Source organism: Sinocyclocheilus grahami, unplaced genomic scaffold (genome assembly GCF_001515645.1).
Source record: "Sinocyclocheilus grahami isolate Dianchi unplaced genomic scaffold, SAMN03320097.WGS_v1.1 scaffold389.1, whole genome shotgun sequence".
In the NCBI taxonomy this organism is placed as follows: domain Eukaryota; kingdom Metazoa; phylum Chordata; class Actinopteri; order Cypriniformes; family Cyprinidae; genus Sinocyclocheilus; species Sinocyclocheilus grahami.
The window spans coordinates 655248-671660 of NW_015505568.1; the positions used below are offsets into that span (position 1 = coordinate 655248).

At 36.3% G+C, this 16413-nt stretch overlaps 1 protein-coding gene across 1 annotated transcript in view; it reads right to left on the reverse strand.

Moving 5' to 3' along the window:
* LOC107550137 (beta-catenin-like protein 1) overlaps positions 1-16413 on the reverse strand; it is a 47067-nt gene that overhangs the window by 16131 nt on the left and 14523 nt on the right. Inside the window, exons 6-10 of the mRNA XM_016231365.1 lie at positions 15300-15372; positions 14694-14755; positions 13016-13164; positions 9402-9583; positions 2071-2204 (exon numbers count right to left, since the gene is read on the reverse strand). Coding sequence (XP_016086851.1) covers positions 2071-2204; positions 9402-9583; positions 13016-13164; positions 14694-14755; positions 15300-15372 — 600 coding nt within the window. The remainder of the gene's footprint in view (positions 1-2070; positions 2205-9401; positions 9584-13015; positions 13165-14693; positions 14756-15299; positions 15373-16413) is intronic.

Sequence of the window (16413 nt, forward strand, 5' to 3'; positions counted from 1 at the left end):
AGACTAATCAAGGGGAACCAATGAACAAACGGACTACAAACTGACTACAAGCCCCACGGGAGACAAGAAGTAACAAAAGTCCAGGGCAAGGCACAGAGAGCATGAAACAAAAACAAGAAAGAGTTGATTGTGAGGAGAGCAATCACGTTTATTTTCTAAAACCAAAATAAAACTGAACACCTCATAATAACAAAACAAACAAACCATATCTTTCAAAAAGGTCTCTTCAGTATAATGGATAACTAAAATAATGTTAAGTAAAATTAAAAAAGACGAAGCCTTCTTGCACTGGATGTGCTGGTTTGGGCCTCATTGCCGGCTGCAGTCATGTCCTCATCTCATATATAAAACACCTCTGATTCACAAATACTTGCTAAGGAACTCGCATTCACATAAAGTAGCCTTGTTGACAAGTTTGGGTGAGTAAGGGCAAAACGCACAAGATGCAGTACTTTCAGTGACCTGTAATAGGCAGTATCACGTCTTTTGTAGCAGAAATAAACTGCTGCAGAAAAAGCTAGGTCCATGCAAAATGTAATGTGTAACTGCAACACTCAATTCAAATGTAGTGGAGTAAAGAGTAAAAGTTGCTAATATCTTTGATACTCAGTACGACTACAAAGTACCCGAAAAGATACTCAAGTACAGTAACTAATTACATTTACTCCAATACTTTACACCTCTGCCAATATGTTTAGAAGGCTTAAAACTAGATGATATTATTCACCCAGCCCAAGCTGAAACATCCCTGAAACCCATCTTGAACACACACACACTAGAATGGATGAGACATGAGCCGCAGGAGTCAACATTAGGGCTGTGCGATTAATCGAAATCTTCATAAAATCGCGATTTGAGCTTGCGCGATTTCTAATTCGCTTTATAGCACGATTTTCCGCGCCCCCGACCTCCCGCAGTATGCTATCCGAACCAATCAGAATGCAGCGCACCTAAATGGTGCACGAGAACAGAACAGACCGGGCGGGCAAACGTAACGCCAGGTTCACACACTCCGTATGTGGTGCGTATTTTTTCCACGCCCATGTTAACGGATCAGAGCGTTCACACTGCACGCGATTGTGGTGCGCTCTAGGAGCGGTGCGTCTGCAGCAGTCATGCTGCGATCGTTTCCGCACGGAACACAGCCCTAGCCCACATCAGTACCCAGATCACATCCTCAACATACACACGCCAATATCCCCTGACGCACACACACAAACACAGTATAATCACACACATGCACACACACACACACGAAGCACAGTCTACCCTACAAACACAACACACACTCAGCGATGTTGGCTAATGAAATACAGTTACACAATGTGGAATAACTGCTCAATCTGACAATTATCATCAATTAGCATCTGCCTTTAATCATCTCCACATTAATTAACGCTGGCTGAGACCCCACAACTTACATAATCAGAGTTACGGCTCTAAAACCTGATTGGATGAGACAAGCTAAGAGCGGCTGTAAAAAGTATTTTAACACACCGGTGAGTGCACGCCAATTACATTCTCCATTAATAAACCCAGTCGCAAAACTTCAAATAAATATTACTAATATTAATCTTTTTAATAATAACAATAACAGCAATAATAATAATAACAACATATTTTAAAATTATATGAAATACTATCAATGATAATAATAGATTTTTTAAATTAATATGCAATAACAACAACAATACTAATGTATTATTATTATATAATAATAATAATAGATTATTTTTAAATTATATGCAATATTATTATATTTGAAATTCCGCAAATGTTGGCATTCACAATGTTAATAATGACTAACCCAACAGTGAGGTTTTGTTTGGTTGTGACCACACAGACTCCAGGTCCTGTAAGGGCTGATGAGAAAGTGTGTGCGAATCAGCGCTCAGAGTAAAAGTCTAACAGCGTTCAGCTTTAAAGGCGAGTGGAGCGAGCGGGAAGCATGTCGAGTGTCAGACCGTTTGAGTCTGGTAGGTCTGCTCTTATCTTCACACACAGATCTGCCCTTGCTGAGGAGATACTGCCAATCAAGCGTGAATGTGTGTGTGTGTGCGTGAATCTTACGTGCTTCTCCCCTTCGATCCTCTTGTCTGCGAGCTGAACGGCTTCCAGGTACTTAAAATGCAGCTCCATGAGTCTGTCGACCTGCAGAAGAGAGCAAACGAGGGTGAGCACGTTACAAATGCACCCAAACACCACTGAAACACACCAGAGATGCGCTTTAGGACCCGAATTTAACCATGATGCATTTTAATTTTCAGGATTTTTAATGCATAGAAAGTTCAAAAAGACAAAAGAAATCATAACATTATACATGTCTTTACTGGCACTTTTGAACAATTTTCATCTACTGCTTTAAAAAAAAAAGTTTTATAGAAAGCATCCACACAGAGCCAAAAGTTATAATTTACTTAAAGACATAAAAGGAGAAATTGCAGAAGAACTGGCGAGTGAGTCTGTGACTGTCTTAGATAACGGCTGCAAATGGAAAATACGATGCTGCACTAAAAGCTTTAATGAACGTTGAGTGAAGTGTATGAAGGTCTTCACACGCTGCTGTCGCCTATAAAAACACACTAATGAAGAAGCATTAGAGCTGAGCCAAACAAGACTTTAGACGCAACCACAAATCTGATCTGACGGCTTCTTTCCCTTCAAGCGGGAATGTACAGTAAGAATGAGTCAATCATACAGGGACTGTAAAAGAACAAACCAACTTCTTACTTTTCCCAAAAATGAAAATTTATTCCAAATGTTCTAACCCTCAGGTCATCCAAGATGTAGGTGAGTTTGTTTCTTCATCAGATTTGGAGAAATGTAGCATTGCATCAGTGTCTCAGCAATGGATGCTCTGCAGTGAATGGGTGCCGTCAGAATGAGAGTCCAAACAGCTGATAAAAACATCACAATAATCCACACCACTCCAGTCCATCAGTTAATGTCTTGAGAAGACAAAAGCTGCGTGTTTGTAAGAAACAAATCTTTTGGCAAGATGTTTTAATGTTAAAACTTTGCTTCTGGACAAAATATGAGTCCATAATCCATAATAACGCTTCCTCCAGTGAAAAAGTGCATCTCCTGTTGTCTCTCACATCAAAATCCAGCCACATATTTGTTTAGAGCTGTTTTGGCTTGTAAACAGTGCTTGATCTGTGCAGATTTCTCTCCTGATTCAGACCAGACAATGTTTTCACTGGAAAAAGCAATATTATGGATTATGCTCTCATATTTTAGTCAGAAGCAGCGGTTTGAAGTTAAAAACGTCTTAATGATGGGTTTGTTTCTTACAAACACGCAGCTTTTGGCTTCACAAGATGTTAACTGATGAACTGGAGTGGTGTGGATTACTTGTGATGTTTTTATCAGCTGTTTGGACTCTCATTCTGACGGCACCCATTCACTGCAGAGCATCCATTGCTGAGACACTGATGCAATGCTACATTTCTCCAAATCTGATGAAGAAACAAACTCATCCTAATCTTGGATGGCCTGAGGGTGAGTCAATTTTCAACAAAATGTTATTTTTGGCGGAACTATTCGTTTAACGCTAATGCACTTCTATATTGTTTGATCTTCACTTATTGTAGCGACACACCACTGGATGAATGTTTGATGATGGTTATACTGTACCAAACAACATTTGACGTCTTCTAAAACATTACGTCCATTAGAGTTATTCTTCATCAGGTTAAAAATCAATATTTAAAAGCTATCTCGCACAAGCACTCAAAACCCATAATCAGGCGGCCTTGATAAAACCATTTAATTTGGCCTTGGCCGCCGCGGAATACAAATGAGTTTAAACATCAGTCTGCATGCATCTCTTAACCAACACATTACGCATTCTAATGCCGCGGGTAAATGGAGGCGACACATTAATCAACAGACGCGAGAGAGGAAGCGCTCGGTCAGCACTGCGATGTCGTGGGTCTTCAAGGAGACTCTGGGGAGCGTGGCCACCAGGAGCGAGGGAGGAAAAAGTGAACGTTATTAGCGGCAGAATAAAGTGTCTGGGGTGAGGGATACAGCCACAGGGAGCGGATGAGAGGAGAGAGGTGCAGGCTAGAGGTCTGAGATAAGTGCGTTATCTCAGAAGCTCTGCCGCGGGAAAGCTTTTGTCATCATTACACACATGAAACAGGACTCGGCTACCCAACTACATCACTCCGGGTTGCCGTGGCAACAGGGAGAAAGGCCATTGGCTGGCGAGTCGTGAACGCGGTGGGATGTCCAGTAGGGGGCGGTACTTTATGTGGGACGAACACGAAATGCCGTTAGCCTGCTAACCGAAGGCTAAATGAAAATACAAAGAATGGGGAAAAGTTTAATTTGACCATTTTAGCTTCAGTAATATAATGTGATGTGTAATTTGAGAGTCAATAACGTTTTCACAATTAAAAATAAATAGACTGTAAAGTGATTTTCTATCATTTGTAATAAGGCATTTTTAATGAGAACCCATTTCAAAAATTATATATAATTAAATTTAAATGAAAAAAAGAAAATTTAAGACTATTAATTTCTAAATTATAATTAATAAAAATGCATTATACGCATATGCAAATAATAAAAACTAATTTAATACAATTATTTAAAAAACTAATTATACATAAAATAGCACTAATTTCAAAAATCTAGAAACAATAATTGAAAAATAAATATTTTATATTATATATGATTAATAAATAAACTAATTAAATTAATTTATAAATTATATATATCATAATGTATAAATTATAATTAATACAAATACATCAAACATATGCAAATAATTAAACAAAATTAATTAATAAAAATAAGTTATTTATAATTAAAATAAAGTATATACTGTATATATTTGGAACTATAATTGGAAAAATATATATAATTGTTTTATTAATTGCATGTATATTTTCAATGTATATATGATTAATAAATAAATTATTGACTTTTTAAAAAACTGACAAATTGATTTATGAATTATATTTAATAAAGAAAATATTAATTTAAAATTATTATTTATCAAAATACATTAGACACTAATAAAGAATTAATACATTGTCGAAAAAATATCAATGCCATCATTTTTGATTTGTAAATTTCTTCATACAAAGCTATCATATGCCTCCAGCAGACATGACAAGTACTGCAAAATAGAACTGCTTTTACTGTGCTTTAAAATTGTTTAGAGCTTGACAAACTCAATACTCGCTCACAGAAAAAAAAAAAGTCAGAAACATGAGGGTTTTTTGAGTTTTTGGGCGAACAATGCATTTAAGAGCTTGCCTGAGATTTCAAAACTGCTCTCAAAAACCCAGTAGAAAATATTCCTCACGTATTTACATTTGCATGCTTTGAGAAATACCACATGAAGAGATACATGATCCAAAACTCTTATATGTGATTACATTATATGCATGTTTCTCCTCTAAAGCATCTTCAGCATAGAGAGACAAGACAAAGGTGTTTTGTTACAGTTCAAGAAAATCCCTGGAAACAAAGCGGATTATCACATTATCACGGTACGAATCTGCAGCAAAAGAACTGCTAATTTTCAATAATGAATCCATTAGCGAAACCTTTGAGGACGGCGTAACAATGATCCGATTCCAAGTTTCATTTCAAACGGGAGAATTACCAGAGCTCTGGAGATCAGCGCAATTACACCGACGCTTTTGATCCAATTCAGCACAGCGATTCAAGCACTTCCCGCAATTATTACGTGTCCGGTAGAGATTAAAAAGCAGTTAAAAGACAATCAATAGAAATAAATGAAGTGCCGCTGCTCCCCTACGCCATCAGTTCGGTTCAGATTTGGCCAATTTTGAGTCACTGTTGAGACGTCGAAGCAAATGGGTTTGTCTCAAACGTTGTCTTACATCTCTCTAAAGAATGATTATTCTCTGTAACGAGAGACATGTGGACAAACCACTCGAGTAATTTAGTCTAAAAGGAATCACAAACAGAACGACAGCCACTTGACCGGTTTTTAGATGCAGGAGTCAGAATCAGGGTTATTATAGTTAAATAAAAAAATAATAATAAATAAAATAGCTTGAAATAAAATAAACATTATCTGAGAAAAAAATAAAATATATAAAACCTATAAAAAGTGTAATAATTTAATTTAACTTCATTTACTAAAATAACTAAAACTGAAATACATTAATGACAAACTATAGACAATAAAAAAAGAAGAGGGTATCTGCGCCTTAGTGGCTTGGGCCCTAAAAATAAAATTGGTCAAAATGATCCAGGATTATTTGGCCCTGTTGGAGAGTCTCAACTTTATTTTGTCGTATCCTGAGGATATTCATCTTCACCGTCCCAAAGCGTCACACAGAACCCGGAGCAACGCTGCTGTGACCCTCATCCCTGCGGCAGGACCAAACCCCAAACTGAAAAACTTCAGAGTGCTTCCCTGAGTCTCAGCGACACACACACACACATACACAGAGAAGAAATCGACCGTTTAAATTGGCTGATGAGTTCAAAGATCACGGCGACCGTGAGACGGACGTTCAGCGTGTCACGACTGCGAGAAAACTTATTTCACTCCCGCTGGCGCTAACACATCATTAGCTAAAACACATCCAGATCATTTCTCAATTCTTCCGCTCTCCAGCTCAACAACATGCAATTATTCTGCCGAAGCGGCTCTTGTTAAGTGAAAGCGGCCGAAGCTCTTGTCACGTGCCTGTGCTCGAGCTGAAGATTAGCCTGGTCTCTTCTCTTTGTGCCTGTCAGGATTGTTTACCTGTCGACGGTCATTTCAGTTCCCTGTACGAAAGGAGGACGCCGTTCATTTGTTTGGTGATTAGCACTGCAGAAGTTTCGCTTAAGTTTGTACTTTTTATGTTGTTCTTCCCAGTTCTTTTACACTATTATCCGTCAATAAAAGACTTGCACACAATGCAATGCGGCAGAAGACTATTTCTCCTTGCTAAATCTTTCTGGTCTGTTAGCAAACGGAAAGCACACTTTCTAATCGGCTAATTACGAATGCTAATGCGAGCGCGTGGTGGAGTCGAGTACATTTCAGAGGGGGTTTTATGGGGATCAGTCTGAACTTCCTCGATCGGCCGTAAGAGCTTAGCCGTTTAATTACTCTAACTCTCAGTCGTCAAAGCTGGTAATTAATTAACCGCTGCATCTTCATAAACACCTTTTGTTGTCAAGAATTAAGATGCTAATCTCACACCACCCATATTTTGCATGACAACGTCATAATACCACGCGTTTCCCAAGACGACAAACAAACCAATTTCCAAAAATAAAACATGTGCACAAGTGTTTTTATTTTCAAGGATAAACGGTCACTTTTGAGGACAAATTTGCTAAACCGGGACATGCAAACATATTTTTACACATCTGCAGATTTAATAATTAAATTTGATGAGTTTTTAGATCTATATACAGTGGGTACGGAAAGTATTCAGACCCCCTTAAATTTTTCACTCTTTGTTATATTGCAGCAAACAGGAATCAATTCTATTTTAAAGTATATTAAAATAGAAATAGTTATTTTAAATTGTAATCATATTTCACAGTATTACTGATTTTAATGTATTTTTGATCAAATAAACGCAGCCTTGATGAGCAGAAGATACTTCTTTCAAACACATTAAAAAATCTTACTGTTCCCAAACATTTGAACAGTAGTGTTTATTTATCTATTTATGGGAAATGTGCTTAATTGTCATGCAAAAACAGTTAACTGGTCCTAAAAATATGGTTAATTTTCATCACAAAACAACATGCAATATTTAAAAACATTTTTTTTTATAAATTTAGCTAATAATTTTAAAAAGAGAGAGATGCAATGATATTTTTGCAATGATAGTTTTTAGATCATACTTTATATTTTTTATCATATTTATTTACAAAAAAAATTACCGTTTTGAATGACAATTAAGCATTGCATTTGCAAATAAACTAATAAATTAAAATTAATATATAATTTATAAAAAACTATTTAATTACATACTTAAAACAATATACTTATGGCCTAATTAATATTATATAAGCAATAAAAGTGAAGTGCTTGACTCATTTTACCAATTAGTGTTTAATCCTCCTCTTTTGCACGTCGCTTTGGATAAAAGCATCTGCTGAATGCATAAATGTAAACGCAAAGAGATCTGGGGAGTTAAGATGCAATTTTATAATGTGCCAGTAAGTCCTAATATTGCAATATCAGCTGACAAAACTCTACATACTTTCAAAAAAGAAAAAATGCATTGTTTGCATTTAAATGAAATATGCCATCGATCCTAAATAAGGTCCATTTCAGCTTGATTTCAGACAGGCCTCTTTCAACACCGTCTAAATGTATCTAACACATTTATATCTGTCAAACTCTAGTGTGCCTGGTCCTAAAAAATATGGTTAATTTTCATCACAAAACAACATGCAATATTTAAAAAAATTTTTTTATAAATTTAGCTAATAATTTTAAAAAGAGAGAGATGCAATGATATTTTTGCAATGATAGTTTTTAGATCATACTTTATATTTTTTATCATATTTATTTACAAAAAAAATTACCGTTTCGAATGACAATTAAGCATTGCATTTGCAAATAAACTAATAAATTAAAATTAATATATAATTTATAAAAAACTATTTAATTACATACTTAAAACAATATACTTATGGCCTTATTAATATTATATAAGCAATAAAAGTGAAGTGCTTGACTCATTTTACCAATTAGTGTTTAATCCTCCTCTTTTGCAAGTCGCTTTGGATAAAAGCATCTGCTGAATGCATAAATGTAAACGCAAAGAGATCTGGGGAGTTAAGATGCAATTTTATAATGTGCCAGTAAGTCCTAATATTGCAATATCAGCTGACAAAACTCTACATACTTTCAAAAAAGAAAAAATGCATTGTTTGCATTCAAATGAAATATGCCATCGATCCTAAATAAGGTCCATTTCAGCTTGATTTCAGACAGGCCTCTTTCAACACCGTCTAAATGTATCTAACACATTTATATCTGTCAAACTCTAGTGTGCAAGCGCATGAAATGACAGCAGAAGTGAGATCCTCTCTCTGGATGTCTCATTGCAGGTCTCTAATAACATTAAGAATAGTGTGAGGAGCTTATTTGTAGCGCTGTGGCAAAACAATAAGAGCAGCTGCCGCAGAGTTTTACTCTCCACGGAATAAACCGCCGGCTGAACTGTAAATAATAGCCCAGAAAAAGATATTACTGTGAACTCGCCGTCATATTACAAACGCCTGTGTGTGTGTTCACTGCTAATTGAGCAACTCCGCCAAACTAAATCCATTTTAAAAAGAACAAAAATCTAGTGAGAAATAATTCTGCACTGCAAACAAAACAGAGCTACAACAGAGAAATAGGGAAAAAGCTGCAGCAGGTGAAAATAGTGCGTCTGAACACAACAAACCTTCATGCTCCTTGTCCGATATCCCCACTTTCTTCATCTTCTTGGGCGTCTTCATGAACAGAGGGAATATGGTCCGCAGGCCCAGGATGTCCACAAACTTGTGACAGTTATCCGAACCCTCTGGACCGATCATCCCGTAATCCAGGACCTTCAGAGCGCTGACTCGAGACATCTTCTTCTCCCTGAACAGACATATAATGATAAATATATCGTTGCAGTGTTTCCCACAGACTTGCACTCTATGTGTGGCGGCAGTTCCCTGGGGAAAATATATATGTAATGTAAATGTAAAACAGAAGACGGGCTTATTGAAAGTGCAAATTCACTCTCTGCCAGCAGGAGGCGCTTTAAGAGCAGCAGAAAGTGGTTTCCCGGTAACAGCTGTAATCAAAGCAGCTCTGTGCTCATGAACGCTACTTTATCAGGAAGATGAAAAGAAAATGACATCAAAACTTTTCTGAAGACAATCGGTTCCCTTCAAAAAATTATACATTCATATAAAAACACCCTTGCCCCGTTTTGATTTTGAAGCGTGCAGTGCTCATATTTATTCAATGAAGTCAAAGCCTTTTGGAAAATATTTGTGGCGGTTAGTGTTGATATTGTGGTGGGCCACATATCAATACTGTATATAATAATAAAAATTATAATATTTTTACAAGATAAATGTTTTTTAAAATTTACATTAATGCACTTTAAGTACAAAAATGTCATGTCTCAAAATAGATATAAAGTAATATTTTATTATTACATATAACAAAATAATATAACATTTATATTGCAACATTAGCAAATACACTAATAAAATAACAATTATATTATATTCCATACATCTGCAAATAAACTATTAAAATAAATTAACAGAATTTCATTATACAATAATATATGGCACATAAAATATAGAGTACAATATATAATAATATAATATTACATAAAATAATACAAATTATTTTGCATACATTTACTAAAAATATAATGGAGTAAATTTAATTTATATAATAAAACTATGATTGCTAATTTTACTAATAAACAAATAGTCTAAACCTAACAACTGTTTTTTAATTAACCATTCAAAATTCAAAATCACATTTTTTTCTGTATTTCTTATGAATTTTCTTTTTAAAAATGATTTCTCTGCAAAGTACTTTGAATTACCACTATGCATGAAATGTGTTATATAAATAAACCTGCCTTGATTAAAAGCGAAAGACCTTGGACTTCAAGAAACATAAGCAGAATTAATTTCTATACATGTTTTAGAAAAAGAAAACTGATGTTCATTCACAAAGCCTTTGTCTCTTTTTCTCAACAGTCCACTTTCATTTTACACATTCATGGGTTGTTCTAAAGTCTCCAGGTGTATATAAAACAAAAAACTGGATCCCACTTTATATTAAAGGGGTCCTATTATGCTCTTTTACAAAGTCTTGATTTTGTTTTGGGGGTGTACTAGAACATGCTCTCATGCTTGGTGGTTCGAAAAATGCATTATTTTTCACATAATTTACATTATTACAACACCTCTCTCCCCAGGCTGGGGAAATCCATTGAAGTTTACTTCACTTCGGAATATTCATTTACAGATTTGCGCAGATTCACACACAAACTAAACTTACTAGAGAAGTGTGAAGTGGGACATAATATACCTCTGTAAATAAATAATTTAAATTCACGTCTCGCACACTTTAATGCCCTTTGTATGGAACATATACGGTCCCTTCAAACTGGAATCATGGAGGAATATCCGGTAAAGTCCACTTTGCAGGGCACTTACAGTCAAATATAACAAACATATGAAGCAATAAGAGAAATATACAAAATGTGCAGAGCGGGGGTACGCGAGGACTGGAATGGAGAACCGGTGCTCTAGACATGCCAAAAATTTGAGGCTACAGCACAGCAGCTCTTCTTCTTGGTTTTCTCTGACGCACTAACTCTGCAGCAGCACTTCATCGTCTCGTCTGATGCGCTCACTCAACCAAGCGTTCTAACCACAACCTCGCCCTCCCCACCCCCCCAACCATTCACATTTCTGCAGGCGGGAATTATTTGTAATGATATTCCAATGAGCCGCTTTGTGATATCACAAAGCCCGGAAACCAAACGCTGTAGTCCAAACAAGCCGTTTGCTGTAGTTCTTGAAAAGGGATTTTTAAAAAACGAAATATCTCCCTTTGGAGTGGACTTTGAGATTTGTAACTTTCTAGATCTTTTTTATGCCCAAACATACACACTACACACGGACTAAAATTAAAAAAGTGAAAAAGCATAATAGGACCCCTTTAAGTGGCCTTAGCTACTATGTACTTGCATCAATAAATAAGTACAATGTACTTATTGTGTTCATATTGTATTGCAAAACACTTCTGCTGCCATTGAGGTGGGATACGGGTAAGGTTAGGGACAGGTTTGGTGGTATGGGTAGGCGTAGGGGATGGGTCAACAGTGTAATTATAAATTAATTACATGCAAATATCTTTCAAATATAAGTACAAAGTAAAAAGGTATATGTACAAAATAAGTGCATTGTACCAAATGATTAATTTAAATGTAAGAACATAGTAGTTAAGGCCACTTAATATAAAGTGGGACAAAAAACTGATCTAAACAGCATGTTTGAGTCTGAAACGGCTGCACGGGAGAGGACTGTACAGATGGAAGCTGAATATCATGGCCTCGCTCAAGGGAAATGTAGCTGTCTGTCATACTGGCACTTCCTTCATCCGCCAATGACAAATAACAGTTTATCTATGCCGCGGGAAAATATTTCACATGTCACAGAAGAGACGCAGAGAAAACGCAGTGGTGGAGAGAGAGAAAGGAGGGGCAAAAAAAATATATATAATAAACAAAATAAAATTGTAAATTGCCTCACTCTATATACAGTATATATAAACAAAATAAAAATTTTTAAGTAGTACTTAATAGTGAAAATCAATAACTAAGGGGCCGTTTACACAACAAAATTTTCAGCCAAAAGCGAGAAACTTTTTATGCGTTTTGACTGTTCGTTTACACGACAATGGCGTTTTGGGGACTGAAAACGCATATTTTTGAAAACGGATTTTAAAGTGCAAGTTTTTGAAAACGCCACCATTGTCGTTTCCGTGTGAACACCCAAAACGGGAATCTTTGAAAACGCTGACGTAATAGGCGTGCATAGTACGCCTATTACGCCTGACGTAAAACGTTTGCATAGTACGTGTTAGGTATGTAGACATGCGTAGTACGTGTCGATTTTAAAGGCAAGCGAGAACAAACATAAACAACAATGGCGGAGTACATGGTACTGTTGTTGCTGCTCAAGAGTTTGCTAACGCTTCTTCAGCAAAGTGTGGATTTACTTCACCAATATTACAACCAACAGCAGAGACGCATTATATACAGACGGCAACAGGTACACTTTACTAACAAGGTGACAGTGCCAACTATTGGCCTGGCATACGTAATACAGCGTTTTTATCCGTTTTCACGGATGTGTGTAAAGGCGAATCGTTTTGAATACGTCGTGCATACGTGAACATTTTTTCAAACTTTTCAGTTTTTGATTACATCGTTGTCGTGTAAACGTAGCCTTAGGGAACATAAACTGTAGCTGTCAATCAGAGACAGACCTGAGCATGAGGTTCATGAGCTGAAGCCCCTCCCCCCTGAGGAAACGATCACGATTGGCTGGAAGCATGAGACAGGAACAGAGGGCATCAAACAGATTCTCCATCATTTCCTGTTCCTCCGCCGTGGTTGGATTATGACGCTTAAACACCTGCAAGGAGAACATTAATAGGACAATTTTAAAATGCCAAAAATTTTAATAAACAAATAATAAAGCCTTCTATGAAGATTTTATGAGCACATTGTGCTTGTCATCAAAATCAAGTATTATCAGTAACCTCATAAAAATGTTAATGAATACAATTAAAAACTTTAATGAATAACAAAAAAGAAAAAGGAAAAATGTAATTGTTAATTGAGGGAGGGAAGGAAGGAAATTAAGGTAGGTAGATAGATAGAACAATAGATAGATAGAACGATAGAACAATAGAACAATAGATAGATAGAACAATAGAACGATAGATAGAACGATAGAACAATAGAACGATAGAACAATAGAACGATAGATAGAACGATAGAACAATAGATAGATAGAACGATAGATAGAACGATAGAACAATAGATAGATAGAACGATAGATAGAACGATAGAACAATAGATAGATAGAACGATAGATAGAACGATAGAACAATAGATAGATAGAACGATAGATAGAAAGACAGACAGACAGACAGACAGACAGAGAGACAGCTAGAACGACAGAGACAGATAGAACGATAGACAGAACGATAGAAAGACAGACAGACAGACAGATAGAACGACAGACAGAGAGACAGCTAGAACGACAGAGACAGATAGAACGACAGACAGAACGACAGACAGACAGACAGACAGATAGAACGACAGACAGAACGACAGACAGAACGACATACAGAACGATAGACAGACAGACAGACAGATAGAACGACAGACAGAACGATAGACAGACAGACAGACAGCGACAGACAGACAGAACGATAGAACGACAGACAGACAGAACGATAGAACGACAGACAGAGAACGATAGAACGACAGACAGACAGAACGATAGAATGACAGACAGACAGAATGATAGACAGACAGACAGATAGACAGAACGATAGACAGACAGACAGACAGAACGATAGACAGACAGACAGAACGATAGACAGACAGACAGAACCTCGTTTTGTTTTCATTTAAACATATTAATAGCCACAAAAATGTAGATCAGGCAACACATACTTTGATTACCTTTACTGTATGTATACTTAACAAAACAAAACACAACCCTCTTTTCATTTTAAAAATATAAAACAAGATGTGCTTCAGGCAATATGTGCAAAATATTCTGATTATCTTCACTGTATGTATAATAAAATGAAATATGACCTAAAGCACAACACTGCCTCTTTTTGTTAAATGTCAGTTTTAATGAATAATAATAGCCATTGCATTATAAAAGTGTAAGTATAAAGTATAACAGGAAACAAAGACAAAAGCAAACATATGCTTCAAAGTCAGTGCTGTACTACGGTAAAGCTGAATAAATATATAAAGTTATGAAACTAAACTTTGCGCTGAGGCAAAATGACATGACCAGGAACAAATAATAGATTCATGAGACCAAAGATTGCCTGTTAGATATACCTAAAAACAAATTATATCTCATGTTTAACCACTACAGAGACATCAGAGCCAGCGGCACATGTCAGGACTAGCCGAGGTGAGGCTGCTCTCAGCAGGATTCATGAGCACTGAGCGCCCGCTGATCGCCTCGAGCTCTCTGAAAACAGCGAAGCAAATTTTCTTAAGCTTTGTGAAACTATACAACATAAAACATATCTGCACGAAACCGAAACAGCAGACGGGCTGAATGAAACGCAAGTTCACTCTCTGACAGCAGGTGGCGCTTTTGTAACAGCAGCGATACAGCGTTTCATTAGGTTGCCGCTGTAAACACAACTGCTGAGATCAAACATTACTTTAAGCATTTTACGAAGACAAGATGAAAAGAAAATGCTATCTAAACCAGGTGTGACACCCATTCACTGCAGAGGATCCATTGACGAGCAAGTCACGTAATGCTACAATTCTCCAAATCTGATGAAGAAACAAACTCATCTACATCTTGGAAGACCTGAGGGCGAGTAAAAATTCAGCAAACTTTCCTTTTTGGGTAACAATTCCTTTAAAAAGGTTTTGTTACACCATATTTTCAACACAGGGCTTGTAATTATTCACTAGCATGAATGTATAGAGTCTGGAGTCTTTAATAAACCCATGCACACAGCCAATCAAAGCAATCCGTCTCTTATTTTTACTTACTGTCATTGTTTTGTAGCAGGATAGCCAGTATTTCACTGCAGTACAGCTTATTGGCATCAAAAGGCATCTTGGCCTGTTTGGGAACACAACAAACACAATTTCAATGGCTTTGGCAGCAGCGTCCCATTCGATCTGTGTGCCGTCTTCTCTATAGTAAGTGTAATTGCTGGTGTGCTGGATTCATGGAAGTCTTCAGGGAGCATTAAGACTCAAACAGCATGACGCTCTTATTCCAGCAGCCAGCGGTAAATCTGAGGAGGATTTCACCTCACGTGGATAAAAGACGAGGGCCTACAGCTCTTATGAAAATCTCAAATCCAGCTCAAAAAATAAAAACGATCGAGTTATAACGTACAACCAACTTCAAACCAGCGGAAACTGTCTGTTCACAGCGAGGGAAAAAAAGACTAAAGTTATTTTAAAATATAAATATATCTCGTGCTTGACTTTGAACTTAAAGGTGAAGTGTGTAATTGTTTTGATGTCTATCCCAGTTTAATGCAGAGTCATCTCTAAGTAAGCTACTCAGAGTTAAATATAGAGTGAAATAAGTGGAAACGCTAATGCGCTTTTAAAATACTGAATTATTGCTGTGTTTGTTTGATTTATTTATTATTATTTACAGGTTTTGCTTAATTGGCTTTGCTTTATTATGGTAACTATGCATGATTGCATGGTCAGCGAGCTGCTTTACTATTTGCATTTATGCATTTATTTATTCATTCATGCATTAATTTATGCATTTGTGAGGGATGTTGCAAGTGTGTAATATCTGTGCACGGAATTGCAAAAATAATGACCCCATTGGTTTAGTCAGACATGGTCATGTTGGACCCATGTAAATAAATTAATAAATAATGTTTACTTGTATATATGTATATTTTATTTACAAAACCTGTAAAAAAAAAAAAAAAAAAAGGGTTAAAAAAAATGCAAAAATAAAAAAAAAAAAGTACAAAAATGCAAAAATTGTCAACAATGTTGTTACCCCCCCCCCCCCCCCTTTGTAATTGAAATACAGAATTCGCATTTGTATATTTTGTAACTCATTTTATTCCATGTTTTACAACGAGTTCTTCATAGAGACAGCATGCGGATGAGATTTGAGTGTAAA